This window comes from Aphelocoma coerulescens (assembly GCF_041296385.1).
Source record: "Aphelocoma coerulescens isolate FSJ_1873_10779 chromosome W unlocalized genomic scaffold, UR_Acoe_1.0 ChrW_unloc_scaf_1, whole genome shotgun sequence".
In the NCBI taxonomy this organism is placed as follows: domain Eukaryota; kingdom Metazoa; phylum Chordata; class Aves; order Passeriformes; family Corvidae; genus Aphelocoma; species Aphelocoma coerulescens.
In genome coordinates, this window is record NW_027184080.1 from 4,087,230 (window position 1) to 4,106,892 (window position 19,663).

A 19,663-nucleotide genomic window follows, 5' to 3' on the forward strand; every position below is an offset into this window, starting at 1 on the left:
CCCCTCAATGCTCAGCCATGAGGTTTTTTCCAATGTAGTAGCAACCACAAATCTGATGCTCATATGTTCATACAGAAAAAAACCCCGGTTTTCCTGCAGTCTCAAAGGATTAATTTGTCTCATTCCCCTACCACTGTATTTCCATCTGAAATAAAAGTACCTGTCATCAGTAAATTGTAAGCTTCTTGTTTGGAGATCTTCCCATGGAACCATCTTAAAGAGAAAAATTAGAAAGCAAGACTATCAGCTCTCTTTTTTAGGAGTTGTGACATCTAAGGCTCAGACATCTATGAATTCATCTTTGTTTAAAAAATCTAGTAAATATAGATTATATAAGCAACTCTTATGTTATTCAGCAATTCTGCTTTTCTACCAACAGAATGAAAAATAAATATCTACATCTATATAAACTTATTTGAGTACAGGTGTCCAATGCAAAGTAGATGTTCAAATCCAAGTGTGCTTAAAGGCATTGTTTAAATGCTAGATAATGACAGGCATATTTGAAGCCAGTCGCAGATAGCAATTTATTTGAAGCATGAAATACAAAGCCCCAGGACATTAATGAAAGTTAAATACTATACAGAATAACTAAAATTGAATTTTGCTAGAAGCTGAGGAAATAAACTCCAGCTTTATTAACTACTGAATAAGAATCGCTTTAGTTTCACACCTTGCATCTCCCAGAATCCTTCGTCAGAGCATCATCCTAAAAAATACAGCAATCTATCTAGTCTTAACCTGATACCTATGATTATAGGAAACAGTTTGATGTTGCATAGCTATTCGGTTTACATGTGACATGCCACATGCTACATCTTAAGAGCGCATCCTGTCTTTTAAAGGAAATCTATAAATAAGGCCTTTCATTGCAGAGTCTATATGCACATGCACGCATGTTTAAGTGTGTCCTTAGTAACAAAGGGGTCCAGGAAGGCTAGACATACTTTAAGATGGAAATGGTAAAGGTGCAGGAGCAGGCTGTCCCTGTGTGCCTAAAGACAACCTGTCGGGGAAGAAAACTGGCCTGGTTGAACAGGGAGCTTTCACAGGAATTCAGGGGAAATAAAAGTGAGTTTATGACCTTTGGAAGAAGGGGCAGGCAACTCAGGAAAAGCACAAGGATGTTGTTAGGTCATGCAGAGAGGGAATTAGAAAGGCAAAAGCCCAGTTTGAATTCAATCTGGCTACTGTCATAAAAGAAAATAAAAAGTATTAACAACATTAACAGCATTAACAACAAAAGGAGGGCCAAGGAAAATCTCCATCCTTTATCGGATGGAGGGGGGAGGATGGGATGGACACATTGCCCTCAAGGATGAGGAAAAGGCTGAGGTACTTAATACCTTCTTTGCCTCAGTCCTTAACAAAGACCAGTTATCCTCAGGGTACTCAGCCCCCTGAGCTGGTAGACAGGGACAGGGAGCAGAATAGATCCCCTGCAATCCAGAAGGAAGCAGTTAGTGACCTGCTGAGCCACTTAGATACTCACAAGTCTATGGGGCCTGATGGGATTCACCTGAGGGTACTGAGGGAGCTGGTGGAAGAGCTTCCTAAGCTGCCCTCCATTATTTATCATCAGTCCTGGTGAACCATAGAGGTCCCAGATGACTGGAGGTTGGCCAATGTGATGACCATCTACAAGAGGATCCAGGGAACTACAGGCCTGTCAGCCTGACCAACAGATCATCTTGAGTGCCATCACAGAGCACATGCAGAAAAAACAGGTGATCGGGCCTAGCCAACATGGGTTTAGGAAAGGCAGGTCCTGCTTGACCAATGTGATCTGCTTTTCTGACCAGGTGACCTGCCTAGTGGATGAGGGAAAGGCTGTGGATGTTGTCTACCTGGACTTCAGCAAAGCCTTTGATACTGTCTCTCACAGCATTCTCCTGGAGAAGCTGAAGCCCATGGCTTGGACAGGTGCACTCTTTGATGGGTAAAAAACTGGCTGGATGGCCAGGCCCAGAGAGTGATAGTGAATGGTGCTACAGCCAGTTTGTATCTGGTCACTAGTAGTGTTACCCAAGGCTCAGTGTTGGGGCCAGTCCTGTTTAATATCTTTATTGATAATCTGGATGTGAGGATAAAGTGCACCCTCAGTAAGTTTGCAGATGACACCAAGTTGGGTGGGAGTGTTGATCTGCTGGAGGGTAGGAAGGCTCTGCAGAGGGATCTGAACATGCTGGATCAATGGGCCAAGACCAACAGTATGAGGTTCAACAATGCCAAGTGCCAGGTCCTGCACTTGGGTCAAAACAACCCCATGCAGCGCTACAGCCTGGGTTGACATCTAGCTGAACATGAGCCAGCGTGTGCCCAGGTGGCCAAGAAGGCCAATGACATCCTGGCCTGTATCAAGAATAGTGTAGCCAGCAAGATTAGGGTAGTGATTTGCCTCCCTGTACTCACCACTGGTGAAGCCACACCTCAAATACTGTGTTTAGTTCTGGGCCCCTCACTGCAAGAAGGACATTGATGTGCTGGAGTGTGTCTAAAGAAGGGCAACAAAGCTGGTGAAGGGTCTAGAGAGTAAATCCTCTGAGGAATGGCTGAGGGTACTGGGGTTGTTTAGCCTGGAGAAGAGGAGGCTCAGGAGAGACCTTACCGCTCTCTACAACTACCAGAAAGGAGGTTGCAGCCAGATGGGGGTCAGCCTCTTCTACCAGGTAACTAGTGACAGGACAAGAGGACATAGCCTCAAGCTGTGCCAGGGGAGGTTCAGGTTGGACATCAGGAGGAATTTCTTCACAGAAAGGGTTGTTATACATTGGAATGGGCTGCCCAGGGAGGTGGTGGAGTTACCCTCCCTGGAGGTGTTCAAGAAAGACTGGATGTGGCACTTAGTGCTCTGGTCTAGTTGACAAGATGGTGATCAGTCAAAGGCTGGATTCAATCTCAGAGGTCTTTTCCAACTCAAATGATTCTGTGAAATAGCCCAAAATGGGACCAAACTAGGGCCTTAAAGGAAAAGTTGCACCAGGGGAGGTTTAGATTAGGTATTAGGAAAAATTTCTTTATGGAAAGAGTGGTCAGGCATTGGAACAGGCTGCCCAAGGAAGTGGAGGAGTTACCATCCCTGGAAGTGTTCAAAAAATGTATGGATATGGCACTTGAGGACATGGTTTAGTGGTGAATATGGTGGTGGTGCTGGGTTGATGGTTGAACTTGATGATCTTAGAGGTCTTTTCCAACCTTAATGATTCTGTGATTTTGTGTAAAAGAAAGCCTCTTACACATCAAAAAAGAGCTCTAGTTCTAACTTACTTTCTATATTACCTTTACAGGAAAATCCCTGTCTATTGGAATATTTACAGAAATCCCCGCCTCCCCTGGAATCTTCTGAGCAGCATGAGTAACTGAATTGAGTACCAAAGCTTTAAGATTCCACTACAAACTACTTTGTTAAAAAAAAAAAAAAATCTTGTATTTGAAGGCATCCCTAATACTGTTATGCTGCTATACCAAACTGACTAGCACTGTTGCCTTTGTAAAATCATGGCTCAGGCCTGTTACTTTGGCTAAGTAGAAAAGGACCGTGGGAAAGAGACAGCTGAATTAGGGGTAGAAAAACATGCTGCGTGACCATCGTGTGCTCACATCGTGGTGTATGGTGGTTGGTTGAATTATGTTTGTTATGCTTTAAAACTATGTAAACTGATAACCGGCTAACTGCTTAAAAAGGCCAGATTTTTGCAATAAAGGGCTCTCCTTTGCACCTGCCTAGGGACTCTGCATTGCTTCTTATCGCAACATAGCACAACACTGAAAACCTGTAAACTGAAGCCACATACCAATCATTTTCTTTCCCCTATTAGGAACAAAAACAAACCACCAAGAAAACATCACCAGAAGAAATGCCTTTTTCTAACATCAGTCCTTTGGAGACTGCAAACTGGGCAAAAAATACAGAAAGCAGAAGCTGCAATTATTGCAAGCAAATAGAGGACAGATGAAGTTATCCAGATACTAGAAATTTTCTGTAACTTTCATTTGCTGCTCATCTTTACAACTGAAAATAATATAACAATCAAGTTTCCTGTATCAATTCACTGTTCATTGTAAATTGTATTATTTTTTTTTATTATTATTTAACAAGTTGGAATTCACTGCAAACAGATTACTCTAGTGTCTCCTGTTTTTCATTTAAAGTGCTAGCACGAGGCTAATATCAAGTGTTACTATTACACTATCATTCCTCTAAATGATACTTTGATCCCTCTCCCGCACTTAGAGTTGAGCAGACCTGAGAAAAGGTTACCTCTAAGCTAAACTGTATGTGTATAAAAAATCCCCATAAATCAGAAAACACCACATCCTCCATTGTATATATTCTAGGTAAAGTGATCACAGAGACTCATTCAAGATTTTCACTGCAAAACCTGTTAACATTAGGCATAACTAATACAAGACTTTGTGTCAATGACCTATGCAACTTCAACAGCTAGAATAGAAGAAAAGTCTTAAGATTAAAAATCAAGTACATACAACTTTGGTTCACCTTCCCAATTTCATAACTAAAGTTTACAAACAGTTGTTTTATTATTTGTTTTTAATAAAAAACAAAAAAATCCTTACATTTTGCCTTCATGTGGATCTTCTTCTCTTCCCTAATAGGAGAATTAACATATTAAGTGCATGACAACAGTATGCTTGAGTTTAGAAAAGTAAACTTCATCGGTTAAGACCTTCTGTAGAAATAAACAACACTAAGAAGTCCAAGACATTTTTGAACTAGATGGCTTATTGCACAGTTCATGTAAAGAGGTTTTCAACTTCATTCACTGGAATTCAGTGGAAATTCAGCCATAACACGTTATTTCAAAAGATTGTTTCTGTCACTCTTCAAGTCCTTCTTTACACGTGGTAACTTAAATCTCAACTTTCGTGAACTTCAGCCACTAATGTAGAAATTTATACTTAGATACTCTAACACTACCATTTCAATTTAGCCATTCACATCCTGATATAGATGTGAGAAGAGGTGAAGCAAACTCTACTAATAGCAAATATGTATGCTGCAAAGCAAACATCATCAAAACTCCAAAGCAGTGGTGAACTTCTTTGAAAAAAAAGCATGTGGGAAGGTGGGGTGGGTGTTTTTGTCCATTAAATCATCTCTTGTCCTGTAGTAAATCAATTATCTTTGTCACCTGATTAGCTTCCTGACTTGCATAAGCCCTTCTAGGTATAATTAACTCATCAATATTTTGATATCCACACTTGGCCCTTAAAAAAAATGAAAACAAAGACATACGGCAAAATTTGAGTCTATACATTTATGAATATTTCATAGCAAACAAACAAAAAGAATGTAACTGAATGACTAGCAAGTTATTTATCAGGACTGGTGAGTTTAGGGAACTGCTTAATAAGTTCACAGTATCATTCATTTGCACATGAGCTTTTTTGGATAACGAGAACAGGTACTTTGGATATTAAATTAGACTTAATGGTTTGTTAAACTACTTGTAAACTGGCAGATTCAAATACTGCAGGAAGGTTTAGAAAGTACATAAAGTCAGGCAGCTAAATGACAGTAGTTTGGTTTAATTTCAATGTTAACTTCCACACACAACTAACAAAAAAATAAAAATCAAATCTCAGTTCTGCAACAGATTTGAATATAAAATTACTTACCACTTCTTCTACCAGGTCTTCTACTATAAGACCTTGTTCATCTGTCCGTAGGTTTGTAACCCACATCCAGCCATCTTCCAATTCATTATGTACAATAAACATATCTCCTTTAAGGAAACTGAAGAGAGTTACAGTAAGACATATGTTAAAAGTACAATCATAATACAAAGTTTAATGAATACAGTGAATTCTTGAGCATAGTTTCAGAAAAACATTTTAGAAAATCTGACCATGAAAGATAGATTTATTGGTATCCCAAGCACACTGTGTGTATTTTTCACATAGTTTAAGTAGATATGAATATCACATGACTGTTTATCTTTCTTTATTTTACATTCAGAATCTAACAGATAAAGTATGCTAGGGACACATAAAACAAAAAACACCACAACAACATTAGAAGATAGTAACATTCTTTTATCAAGAGGAACCAAATACTAAACACAAGTAAAAACAATCAAAGATTTCCTTAATAGTCTAAAAAAAATAATATTTCTATCAAAACCTAATTTTGTATAAAAAAGCCTATAGAAGATCTACTATTTAAGTATTTGGATATGAAGATAAGTGCTAAAAAGAAGATACAGAACAGTTCCTTGAGAAGACATGCAAATGACTACAAATAAGAGTATAAATACAAAGTATTAAAACATTCAAAGGAGTTTCATTGCTGGAAGGTTGTAGTGGTTAGTATAAATTATTCCTTAAAGTGCAATCTCAAACTCAGGTATACTGGTTTTCACTAGAATAGAGTTAAATTTCTTCATAGTAGCTCCTATGGGGGGGCAGACAGTGTGCTTGGGGACTGGCTGGTATGCAATTGTTTTCATTTGCGTAACTTGTTTTTCTTGGGTTTTATTTCCCTTTCTCTTTGTCAGTTGGTGAGTGGGTGTTTTTCAATTTTTTTTTTTAATTTATTTTTAATGATTAAAACTGTCTTTATCTCAACCCATGGATGTCTCATTTTTACCCTTCTAATTCTTCCCCCATCCCACCAGGAGAGAGGGAGCAAGAGGCTGTGTGATGCTTAGCTGCCATCTGGAGTTAAACCACAACAGTCCTTTTTCGTACCCAACAGGGTCCTCAAAGGATTTGAGATAAGAGATTTTACCAGAAGGTATTAGAAGGAACTTATATCTGTTAACAGTTGCTGGTCCCAATATTGATCTATCTTCTAAACATTAGTTTATCTGATCTGTGCCATGCTCCCTTTTTTACTGTACATGTTAAAGACTGGTTTTGCCTTTTGCAGTTTTTTGTGCTCTGTAGCACTTAATGGTGTTTTGTCTGGGATATTTATTACTAAAACACTAGCCTTGTGTTGCAGTGGGGATACTGCAACACGCCTATATCAAACCAGGAGTCCCGTGGAAAAGAAATATATACGGACGGATTCTTGCTAGATGTTTCAGAGATGTTTATTTCCCCAGCCGCATGGCCGGGCTCTGCCGAGAGACTCTGCCACAGTCACAGGACCCGAGCTGCTTTGCCCGCGCAGGGGAACACAAACCAACCAATGGGGAACGAGGCTGACCAGGGGCAGGGAAACCCCGTGCCTCCCCCCTAGGGCCCCTCTCCCAGGGCTACATGGCAGGGGGAGGAGACCCCAACATCTCACCCATTTTATTTTAATAAAAGGAGAATGAAGACAACTGGATAACCATAACAAGAACTGCTTCAAAACAAAACAAGCCACCCTCCTGAGTCTTTAAATGTCCAAACAGATTCTGTGGAACATCTTAGGGCTGACAGAAGGGAGACAGAACTCTCTGGACATGCCTGTGGGGAAACTGAGGCAGGAGAAAGTTCAATCTCTTCCCTCCCCCTTTTCATCCCCCCATCGGCATCGGAGAGGAATTGTAGGGGAAACAATTGGCAAAGGCAGGGTTTTGTGAGGGAAACCATGGATGAAAAAACGGATTGGGAATACACTGGGGGTAATAGGACATAGGGTAAAAGGGAAAGGTGGGATTAGGAAAGGGAGACTGTAGGGGGGGTTTACAATGGAGATATTGTCTAACATGACTACGATTTTTTGCATATATACTGCCTTTTACAGGAACACCATCAGGCCCAGTGACCTGCGATGCTTGTAACTCTTTTCTACCTTGTATGATTTTGAATTCCACCACCTCTCCATCTCCCAAGCTTGGGATGCATTTTTCAGGGTTATTCTTTTTAATAGCAGTTCTATGCACGAATATGTCTTGCTGGTTATCACATCTTGTTATAAAACCATAGTTTTGTTTAACATTATACCATTTCACTGTCCCTAAGATCTTAGCTACTATGGTCTTTTCCTTTTTCCGAGTGGCTGCTGTTTTCTGTCTCGCTGTGTCTTTGCTCTCTCTTTCGGTCGCTCCCGTGTTGGAACTATCGGCGCGCTTTTCCCAGGGTCGCGTTCGGGGCCGCGCGGGCCGGGCCAGGCCGCGCCGCTCCGTTCTCCGTGCGTCGCCTCCTCTGCTCGCAGCTGCGTTGCCACTGCCAGGCGCTGCATCTCGGCCAGGCCCCCGAGCGATGACCCCCCCGTGCCCTGCTCCAGCGCGCGTTTCGGCTGGGCACGGCTCCGCTCCGCCGCCGCCAGCCGCCGCCCGCGCGCTGCCCCTCTCGTTCGGGTGCTCTCGGGGCTTGCTCCACCACGCGCTGCGCGGGGCCGGGCGGGCACTGCTGGGCCGCGCCGCTCCTGCCGCGCCTCGCTCCGCCACCGACACTGTGGCCTGCGTGGCTCCGCCCGCGCACGGGAACCGTCTCGCTGCTGCTTGCAGAGCGCTCGGTGCACGTGGCCGAGGCCGCATGGTCCCTGAGCCAGGCTTCCCTTCGCCAGGACACAGCTGACATTGCTCAACAGTCTCGGTTATTAAATAATATTCACGAAAATATTCTTCCATCGGCATATATTTTGACTCAAATATTAACTGGGTCCAAACGGTCTTCCAAAAGCTCTTGGTAAGAATTAAATCCCAAGAAACATAGAAAAAGTTCTTAAACAACCATGCCAGGAAGTGTTTCAGTTCTTTCTGAGCTTGAATCAAGCTAAAATTTACAAACCGTTGTTCGAGAATCATTTTAAGTTTAAGATAAATGTCCATATGCAGCTCTGAAAGCCAAGAGTCTTCCCACGGTTCCTCCATTGGTTAGATATGGAATAGCAAAACAAAACCAAGAAGAAGAATCCAAAGTTTCCAGGGTTTACTCACACAAAGTCGCTTAGGGATCGGGGATCGTTCTGCCCTCAAATCTCCACCATTATGTTGCAGTGGGGATACTGCAACACGCCTATATCAAACCAGGAGTCCCGTGGAAAAGAAATATATACGGACGGATTCTTGCTAGATGTTTCAGAGATGTTTATTTCCCCAGCCGCATGGCCGGGCTCTGCCGAGAGACTCTGCCACAGTCACAGGACCCGAGCTGCTTTGCCCGCGCAGGGGAACACAAACCAACCAATGGGGAACGAGGCTGACCAGGGGCAGGGAAACCCCGTGCCTCCCCCCCAGGGCCCCTCTCCCAGGGCTACATGGCAGGGGGAGGAGACCCCAACAGCCTTGAGCTTAATCTGCTATTTGGGCTCTGTACTGATTCCATTACTGTACTGCAGGAACTGTCTCATGGAGACAAATAACAATTACACTTCCTCCAAGAGGATTTTCGTGGAGGAAATAGAGAATGGCACCTTCACCACCTTCTTATGTGATGCTTTCTCCCTTGTTATAACAACTCTTCAGTATCTTAAACATTCTTGGGTAATAAAAATACTCCTTTTGGTATTTCGCTGTGGGGTATGCCCAGCCCCTGCCCTGGAAAGAGGTCTGCCGAGATAAAGAGATTGCATAACCTCCCACCAGAATCCCCTTGGAAAAGGCAGCACTTTTCGATGAGGGTGAGAGAAAACAAGAACCATGATCCTCTGGGAGACCCTATGTAGATGCCTTGTAACCCATTGGCTTCTACCCTCTCACACCCACCCTTGTATCCCTATAAGATCTACCCTTCTCCCCCTTTGAGTTCAGAGAGCTTGTCCCTGGCCTCCCCTTCGCAGGGTGCGGACTAATAAAGCTGCCTCATGCGGAACTGCTAAACGAGCCTCTCGTCTCTCTCCTCCTGGTCCAGCCTGGGGTTTGCCTTGCAGAATAAGAGCTGAAGTCACTCTTGCTGAAATCACTAAAGAGATGACAGCCTGCTGAGACAGGCACCTTTCTGCAAAGGCACCCCGGCTGCTGAGGGAACGCCGTAGCCCTCTGGAAGACTGTCCCTTGTGGGACACTCTCTCTGGGTCAGTCACGGGTTCCTGAGTCTGCGCCACAGACCCCAACCCGGCCACGATATTTCTTAGAATATTGTTTTGGCTTTTTCCAAGGTTAACAAGCAATTTAGGAATATCACCCAGACCCCACAGCAGTGTAGTTATGGGTGGCAAGGTGTCTTGGTTTAAGACAATTTAAGAGATGGACACTCTAAAATGAGTTACCTCCCCTTATAGTTTTAACCAATCCCTTTCCACCAATAAGGAGAAATGAATATGAGTAGATATAAGTGAAAAAAATAACGGTTTACTAAAAAAAACCAAAATAGCAACAGGCAAAAAATAACAGTAATAGGCACTAGTTACAAAGCTGCTGAAATCCCACGCATACCCCAGGAACAAAGAGAAACTCAAAATGGGAGAGTAACCCCTTTCCCAAGATGGCACCCTCTGCAAGCGACCATGTGTGGGGAGGCAAAGGGAAAAGATGGCGGACAAACCCTGCTTGGCTCAACCTTCCCCCTAGAAAACAAAGTGGGAAGCTAGGAGCTTACGAAGCAGCTCTAGTGGCAGATGGGAATTACTGGCATGTGTGAGGTCAGTGCTGCTGCTTGCTCCCACCTCCTGCTACCCCACTGGACTGTGCCGGTGTTGGTGCTGCTGTCTTGGGTCCCTGTTTTGATGGGGAGGAGGAGAAGAAAATGGACTCTCAAGCACAGATGAGCAGTGGACCGAACCCAGCCTGGCTCCAGCTTCACGCTGCCAATAGGTGTTGCAAATTTCACTCTGAAACATTTTTTGATTGTGAAATGCAGCTTCTCAGATTGCTACTGTTGAGAGTAGAGCCAAAAGGCAAGAGGGAGCTCTGATTGGGCAACTCTGAGTTTTTAAAATGGCCCTGGCAACCTCCTGTAATGGTTTGGTCCCAAATACTCATTACTGTTTACCTTCTGTGAGATAAGAATTAGGAGAAAAGCAAAGCAGGCACCAAACTTGAAAGAATATAAAGAAGTTTATTAACAGACCTAAAATAAGGAAAAAGAAAAGAAAAAAAAAAATAAAATCATGCCACACCTTCAGAACACTTCTCCTCCCCCCCCCTTCTCCCTTCTCCCACTGACAATGTAAAAAGACAACCCTTGAGATGTTCAGTCTGTTTACCACTTCCGTAATAACCTTGTTCAGTTCATTTAGGAAGAGGAGTCTCTCTTGTCCATGCTATTGAGAAATTATCACAACAAGACAGCCGCCCAGATTGGTTCTCTGCTCGCATCATGTGAGAGTCCCCCTCCCCCAACTTGCAGCTTTTCCCACAACTGCTTTCGAGGGTCCACTCTTGAAGTTTCTTGGGGTACAATTTTAAGGTTGAGCCGTTCAGAAACAAAAGTTCTCTTCACCCATCTCTGGGAGCATTTCATCTCTAAGAACAGAGGCCCTTCTCCTTCCCTGGGAGCAAAGGGTCTTCCTCATCTTCATCTCTAGGACTATCTCTGGGAGCATCTCTAGGAACTGAGGTTTTCTCCTTTCCATTTGGAGCAAAAGTCCTCATTGCTTCCATCTCTTCCTGTTCAAACTTCTCATGAAATTACAGCTGCGTCAGCAGCTGCCTATCTCAGCGCAGGTGCTTTTGCTCACAAGTACAAGTTGAACGCTCCACCCCCCCATGCCTTCATGAAATTACAATGGGTACTCTGATACATCATAGCTTTACAAGAGAATTTCAGCTTTAAGCATCTCCTCTTTCTTCTCCCTCAGGTTTTCAGCTCTTCACAGCACTAAAAGGGTTAATCTCACCTAGGCCTTGCAGCTGGAATGAAGCTTATCGCTGTTGGTCACATGATCTTTACCGGACAGCAGGGCAGCTTCAGCTGAATCTTGGCCGCACTGGAGAGGGGGAGCCGGGCCGCTCCATCTGCACATAGCAGGGCTGTGGGGGGGCCACGGGTGGAACACGGCTGCACGGCTCCAGGATGGCTATGCCCCGGCCTGGCCTGGCCCAAGCAGGGCCTGGGCTGGGCCCACCGGGCCCCTGTACAGGGCACCACAGCTACCTGTCCCAGTGCCGGAAATGAGACAGAGCTCTGCCCGGGGTTTGTCTATTCTTAAGTGTGAATCACAGAGGTGGCCAAAATTCTAAGTGGCTTAAAAAATTGTCCATATTCAAACTAGCCAGCCAATAGGTTCTGTCAAGTCACAGAGGAAGCTGTAAGCACCTCTTTGCAAGAAAATCACTTCCGGGACTATGCCAGCTAACCCATGACACCCCCTGGCCTCAAGATTCTCTTTCTGGCTGTGCCGCCAGACCTTAAAGAGATAGTAACAATTTTTGGGCACAGATAGATATGGAAAACAATAACATTTTGGGTTACCCAGGACACAAGGCATGTAGGAAAATATGGGCAGGTATCTAGAAATGTTGTCACCTCCAGTGGTCTGGGACTTCACTCCCAGATCCTGGTGAAGTGATAGAATGTTTGGAAAAAGATATTCCAAAGAGGCGCAACTTATCACACTCTATTGGGGCCTGGCCTGCACCAACCAACACTGCTTAGAACTGTTCAGCACCCTCAAAGAGAGGGTCTTCTGGATCTGAAAACATACCAATAGACACTGTGGGTAAATCAGAGACCCGGCCTTCAACTATATCAGTCACCTCTATAATTAAAAAGAAACAATGAAAGCGGAAGTCAACTCATTTGGTAAGGGATGAAGAAGCGTCTCCTAAGAGGGAGCAGCAGAGCAGTCCCAAGAACAGGAGGGGAAAGAATGAAATCATAAATGAGACAGAAACCATACAATCCATATGTGGATACAAAAATACAGCTAGCAAGAATTTCTCTTGCTTCTTTCCAGTGCTGTGAGATACTTTTCTCTCTCACGGAAGATAGTAGCAGAGTTCTATAAACTATGAACACCTGCGACCTTGCAGAGCTTTGTTATGGTACAGTAGAAAAATATTTTGACAATGGATGTTTTAGGATTTTAGCCAATCACCCCAAGGGGTGGCTGATCCTTTGTCCAATTAGACTATGAAGAAAAGTCTATAAAAGAGTTTGTAAAACAATTAAATAAATCAATCTTGCTGCACAATTCCTGCCTGTTGGATCTCTCTTCTCCTCCCTACCACTGCAGTATACCATAATATCCCTATCCCTAAGCAAGCAGCGAGGTAAGTGAAGCCATCAACCAGGTGAACAAATTGTCAGCTAGTTATTCTGATGCTGGGATATTGGAGCCAAACAGCAGGAATTAGAGGGTAAGGAAACCTAGCAGCTGGGATCCCTTGTTAGGAATAAGGTCACTGACAAAGGGATTGTAAAAAGGGCAGGAATCTTCAGTCTTTGGAGGCAGCTTCCATCAAGTGTGAAGGACAGATATCCCTTCAAGGAAGAGCCTGCAAATTCCCAAAGCAAGGTGACCACCACTGGGGGAGGTATCTAGTATCTGAGGGAATTAACTGTGGTAGAGGTATATGACAACCAGGTATCCAACGAGCTGTGTGAAATCCCATGCACATGGCCCATGTGGTGAAAGTTTGTATGAAGTGCACCAACATTGTACACCAACAACCTGGTGGTAATGAGCTGGAGAGACACAAAAGCAACAACTGTGGTTGGATTGGCCAGCCAACTTGAGAATTCAGAGAATCTCACTTCCTCCCTGTGTCTTGGCTGTGGAGAAACTGTTCCAACAATTGTCCCAGCAAGTAAAGAAGGATAAGTTTTCCTCACCCATAGTGACCAACATCTTGGTTATTAAGAGTCAACCATTTTGTGTTCGGGGAGAGGTTTACCAGTGACACACACCACATGCCACCCTGTGGTTCTATCTGCCATGACCAGTGGGCAGGCATAAGGAAGTGGGATGGTGAACCTACCTGGAGACTAGAAGCTCAAGTACAAGAAGTGCAAGAACAAACAGCAGCGAAAAGGCATCCATCCAGGAAAATTACTGCCCCAGTGTCTGTTGGTGCTTAGTTGCTGGCCAGGGTTAAACCATAACATCAGGTCATATGAAAACCTTTCACTAGAGCACAGGAGGACTTCTCAATCAAGTCAAATGATGTATCAGGGATACAGGCAATAGCTACACAGTACTGAAGTTCATCAACTACCAAAATTAGATAGAAATTTTCTACTGAACATCTCTTGAGAGGGTGTGATGGATACATCCACTCTGAGTGAACAATATTAAATACCATTTAATAATTTTTTAATCATTAATAAAACCCTTTTAGTTAACCCCACAATGATGACTTCTCTTAATAATTCATCTGAGACAGAGAGTAACAAAAAAATGCATTAACTTGAGCACAAAGTAAAAAACAAGAATTAAAAAAGTCTAGTGAAAATACTTAGAATGAATTCAGCTACTGTTGGGGTTTTAGTTTAGTCCCAGTTTTTTCTGTTAAAGGAATTTTTTCCCATATGCATGTTGCTAGGAGATAAATGGCCGTACTTAAGAGAAGACAAAAGGGCCTGGCCAGGCTTTTGTTTTCACCTCTGATGTGAGTTCAGTTCGCTCTCAGCACCCGGAGAGAGAAGCTGCAGAGAAAGCTGCTGGTTCCCGGTTTTCGGTGTCTTTCTTTCTGCTGGAAACAACGCCGGGATCCCAGGGCTGCTTTCCCTGCCCTGCTGGAGGCTGGGCTGTGGCCGCCCTGCCCCGCTGCTGCTTCGAGCCTTTGCTGCGTTGTAGCCGTGCTCGCCCTGCCTGCCTGGACCTCTGGGGGGTTCCCCTTTTGGATACATCTCGTCTGCCACCCGGGATTTGTGTTTGTCCCTGCCGCTCCAGCCTGCCGTTCCAGCCTGCTGTTTCTGAGAGACCAGGATCAGGCTGCCCAGGGGTTTGTGAAGCTTTTGTTCCACCCTTCCCCGGGACCCCAGGGCACCAGTGCCGTGTGCTCCCCGAGCTCGCTCCGGAGCGCCCCCTGCAGCCGCGGGGGAACCATCGCACCTGCCCTGCTCACCGGGAGCCGCCAGCAATCCCTGCCAGCTGCAAGCGGAACTGCACCCGAGGGGAAATAGCGTGACAGCCGAGAAGGCTGGGACTGGGTTTGTGTTTGCTGTTACTGTCATAGTTGTTGTTGTTTTGTTTGACTGGTTATATATCTATATATATATATAGTAAAGAACTGTTTTTCCTATTTCCCACATCTTTGCCTAAAGGCCCTTGATTTCAAAATTATAATAACTCAGAGGGAAAGGGGTTATATCTGCCACTTCAAGGGAGGCTTCTGCCTTCCTTAGCAGACACCTGTCTTTCAAAACCAAGACAGCTACTAATGAACCTAAATCTTAACAATGTACAATAGATAGCAAGGCCATCCTATATCAGTTCTATTACAAAGAAGTTCACAGGTTATTGTTTGAAATACTTCAAGCTTTCTAAACATTAATTATGACATTAAAACTAAGTCAAGATTCCCTGAAATACATAATATCTTTGAGAGTACAAGAGTATAATACATTAATTTGACCTAAAACAGTGTACTTTGTGCCAGTTTTGCTATGAACAGACTATTTTACCATGCAGATCTCAGAAACCTAGCCAGACACATAGACCTTTACAATTTCCTGTAATTCTTGTTACCATAGCAGAATAATGAAATACTTTTTCCTCTTAAGTTGGTATGCATAAGAATAAAAAGAAGCCCTACTTTCAATATACAATTAGGGAGCTCCCTCCTGTCTTACTACCTTATTGCATGCTTAGAAGAAGGTCTTCTCAAAGATGAATATCCTCAAAATGTTTTTTATAGAGATCAGAATGGACTGGATAAATTTTCACCCCAATGAGGATATAAAGCTGTCATATATTTTTCTCTATAATCTTAAGTGAATAGTCCTATCAAGAACCTTATTCCCAATTACACCAGCATGTTCTATCAACTTGTGAAACCAAGACAGTCTCATCAGAAATTACTACAAACATCTTTCAAATCTGGCTTTTCTTTTTTCATCTGGAAGAAAACTGATATCTCAGGAAAGCAGTATTAATTCCAAGCAACTAGTATATGTTCTTCCATTAGATATAGGACTGTTGGTTTTGTATCCTTTCCACATAACATATATAGTGGAAGAAAAAAAAAAAAAAAAAAAAAAAAGGCAGGCATCATACCTTTAACCTCCCAGAGCGCTAAGTATAAGATGCAATTGGAAAGTATTTGCATAGTGAACATATACCTAAGTCATTAGGTTTTATAAATACTCCAAGAATTTCACATGTGCTTCTACCTATTATTAAAACATACCTTATTTCATCAGTTTCTGGCACTTTGGTGTAAGGTAGAATTGCTCGAACTCTCCTTCTATCCTCCACAGGCTACAATTTTAGAGAAGAGTTCAAAGATATTAATTTTCCCTTTCATTCTAGTGTAACTTCCTCTCCCCAACATTATGCTATTCTGAGGCAAAAGACTGGTAATAGTAATTTGTATCCCTTTGCTAGTTTTAAGTTTTTAAAGGGTCAAAAATAGTAAGAGCTGGAAATGCTCAATTCCTAAAGTTATCTACAAAAGCCTTCATTTTGCTTCTAGCCCTGTAAACATTATCAGTCATGTTATCTCCAAAAATCAAATTACCAACAATGTAATTCCCATGAAAGAGCACTTTACAACTTACTTCCTCTTAATGGAAATTTGTAAAAATTTAACATTCAGAAACAACTTTATTCGGGGGGGGGGGCATTACTCATACTGATAATTACTGAGTCACTTGAAAGAAACAGATTTCAGGAGCTTTGGTTATTTCAAGGATGTGTATTTCAAAATCTTTGCTACAAAACAGTAATATTATTTTGATATACTTTATTAAGTCTGTGTAAAACCCTACATTATTATGGTGCTCTTTAATAGCCAAAACCCACACATTTTCTTATCTCAGTTTACGTACAATGTTATTACTCCATTCGGAGATAACTGCAATACCTGACATCTAGCTTTCTCATTACAGATTTTTATTAAAAACCAATTTTTTAGCATTAGTTTCTATCAGTAAAACCTAGTTTATATATTCATTATACTTTACCATATGCTGAGATAGGTCTAGAACTAGGGGAAGGCATCTACAATGCTTTTTTCATAGAAAACTATGAATATCAAATGCAAGATTAATTATATTAATATTTAAGTAAATGACATTTTAAAATTTTACTACTTGCCTCTGGAGGTGCTACTGGAAAGAATAGTTTTTCCCCCTTCAGCAAACAAGACACATGACTGTAATAACCAATTAGGTCTGAGAGTGAAGCAAAGCGACGTCCACCAATGTAATAATCTCCACACATGGCAATAATCCTGTCAATAAAGAAAAGGAAGTTTGACAGAAGAACTTTTGCTACAAACTGCTGGGACAGTTTGAGTTTGGGATTCTTTTTTTTAAGGGAAATGAGGATGATGTTGAGTTGTTAAAGCAGGCTGTCTATGTTCAAAACGCAATATTACAAACTCACTCTAAAAATGTTAAGAGCTACCTGGAAAAGCAACTTTGAGAAGGGAGAAAATACTGACAGAGGGATTGAACTATTCCTTTAGTTACACATAAGAAAAAAAATGAACAAGACATTTAGTCTACTTAAAAACTATCATTTTTTGGTAAAAATTGTGAAATTATCAGTTTTATGAAGCTTGCAGAATGCTAAAAACATTTTCCAAAAAATTATGTCGTAAATGGGAAAAACGTCATACTTTCCACCAGAACTCTTTGTTGCGATGTCAAAACAATAATTTTTAGGATCGTAGAATCAGGTTGGAAAAAACCCTTTAATATCATGGGGTTTTTTAAGATAATGGTACTTAAACATTAACCCAGCACTGCCAAATTCACCACTAAACCACGCCCCTAAGCACAACATCTACACATCTTTTAAATAACTCCAGGGATGGTGACTCCACCACTTCCCTAAGCAGCCTGTTCCAATGCTTCCCTTTCGGTGAAGAAATATTTCCTTATATCCAATCTAAACCTCCCCTGGTGCAACTTGAGGTCTCTTCCCCTCATCCTATTACTTGCTACTTGGGAAAAACAGACGAACACCCACCTGGCTACAACCTCCTTTCAGGTAGTCCTAGAGAGCAATAAGGTCTTCCCTGAGCCTCTTTTGCTCCAGGCTAAACAACCCCAGCTCCCTCAGCTGCTCCCCATAAGACTTGTGTTCCAGACCCTTTCCCAGCTTCATTGCCCTTCTTTGGACACACTCCAATACCTCAATGTCTTTCTTGTAGTGAGGGGCCCTGAACTGGACACAGTACTTGAGGTACAACCTCACCAGTGCTTACTGAAAAGGGACAATCACTTCCCTAGTCCTGCTGGCCACACTATTCCTGATACAGGCCAGGATGTCATTGGCCTTCTTGCCCACCTGAGCACACACTGGCTCATGTTCAGCCAGCTGTTGACCAGCACCTCCAGGTCCTTTTCCACTGGGCAACTTTCCAGCCCCTCTTCCCCCAGCCTGTAGCATTGCATGGGATTGTCATAACCAAGTGCAGGACCCGGCACTTGGCCTTGTTGAACTTCCTACAACTGGCCTCAGCCCATTGATCCAGCCTGTCCAGATCCCTCTGCAGAGCCTTCCAGCCCATCAACACTCCCACCCAACTTGGTGTCATCTGTGAACTTACTGAGGGTGCACTTGATCTGCTCTTCCAGATCATTGATAAAGATATTAAACAGGACTGGCTCCAGTACTGAGCCTTGGGGAACACCACTGGTGACCAGCCACCAACTGGATTTAACTCCATTCACCACCTCTCTCTGCACCCAGCCATCCAGCCAGCTTTTTACCCAGTGAACAGTGCACCTGTCCAAGACATGAGCAGCCAGTTTCTCCAGGAGAATGCTGTGGAAAACTCTCCCAAAGGCTTTACTGGACTTGAAGTCTAGGTAGACAACATGCACAGCCTTTCCCTCACTAAGCAGGTCATCCCTTGTCATACAAGGAGATCAGTTTATCCAAGCAGGACCTGCCTTTTATAAACCCATCCTGGCTGGGCCTGATCATCTGTTTTCTCTGTATGTGCCATGTGATGGCACTCAAGATGATCTGCTCCATAATCTTCCCTGGCACCAAGGTCAGGCTGACAGGCCTGTAGTTCCCCAAATCCTCTTTCTGGACATTATTGTAGATAGACATCACATTTGCTAACCTCCATTCCATCACAGAAAATTCTGAAGGGTAGGATGAAAATATAAAGATTTTCCTTCCCAATATTTTATATCACTCAGCAACTCACCAAAAAAATACATTACTTCAGCCAAAAAGAATTTAGTTTTGATGGACTCATACACTATCTGTCAATCATATGCTGCATGAACATATGCCCATATCCAACTTGGGGGAAGGTGATTTGGAGAACTTTCACCTACAATATTGGTATTTTAGTCAAACAAATATATAAGGAAAGTTTAATCCAAGAAATATCACTTTTAGGAAACAAATATCAGTGAGATTTCCAAGCAATGAAAATTTCACCCATTTTTGGCAGAGAACAAGCTTTGGTGGAAGTGATACTTCCAGTCTGTGGGACCCAGTGGGCACATCCCTATATTTGGCTGAATTAACTTCAAGACTGCTAATCTTGAGGCTGGAAAAATGTTTGAATGTGGCATCTGCCCTTCTAATAACAAAAACATATACACTCTGCAGTCAACAACTGAAATCAAAAGCAGGTCTGCTCTGTGAAAACCAGTATCAGCAGACAAATTAATTTCCTTCAAATAGTTATCTCTTCATATATTTAATGGATCCAAGAAGAAAAGATTCTTTAAGATTTGAAAATAT

General features: G+C 42.7%; 1 protein-coding gene across 4 annotated transcripts in view; it reads right to left on the reverse strand.

The window, feature by feature from the left end:
* LOC138102685 (ras GTPase-activating protein 1-like) overlaps nt 1-19,663 on the reverse strand; it is a 150,716-nt gene that overhangs the window by 112,181 nt on the left and 18,872 nt on the right. For all 4 annotated transcript variants that reach the window (XR_011147476.1, XM_069000401.1, XM_069000403.1 and 1 more), the window contains exons 3-7: nt 17,042-17,177; nt 16,134-16,204; nt 5,641-5,758; nt 4,579-4,610; nt 161-213 (exon numbers count right to left, since the gene is read on the reverse strand). Coding sequence is in view for 3 of the 4 variants with exons in the window: in XM_069000401.1 (XP_068856502.1) it covers nt 161-213; nt 4,579-4,610; nt 5,641-5,758; nt 16,134-16,204; nt 17,042-17,177 (410 nt within the window). In the remaining variant the exon portion in view is untranslated. The remainder of the gene's footprint in view (nt 1-160; nt 214-4,578; nt 4,611-5,640; nt 5,759-16,133; nt 16,205-17,041; nt 17,178-19,663) is intronic.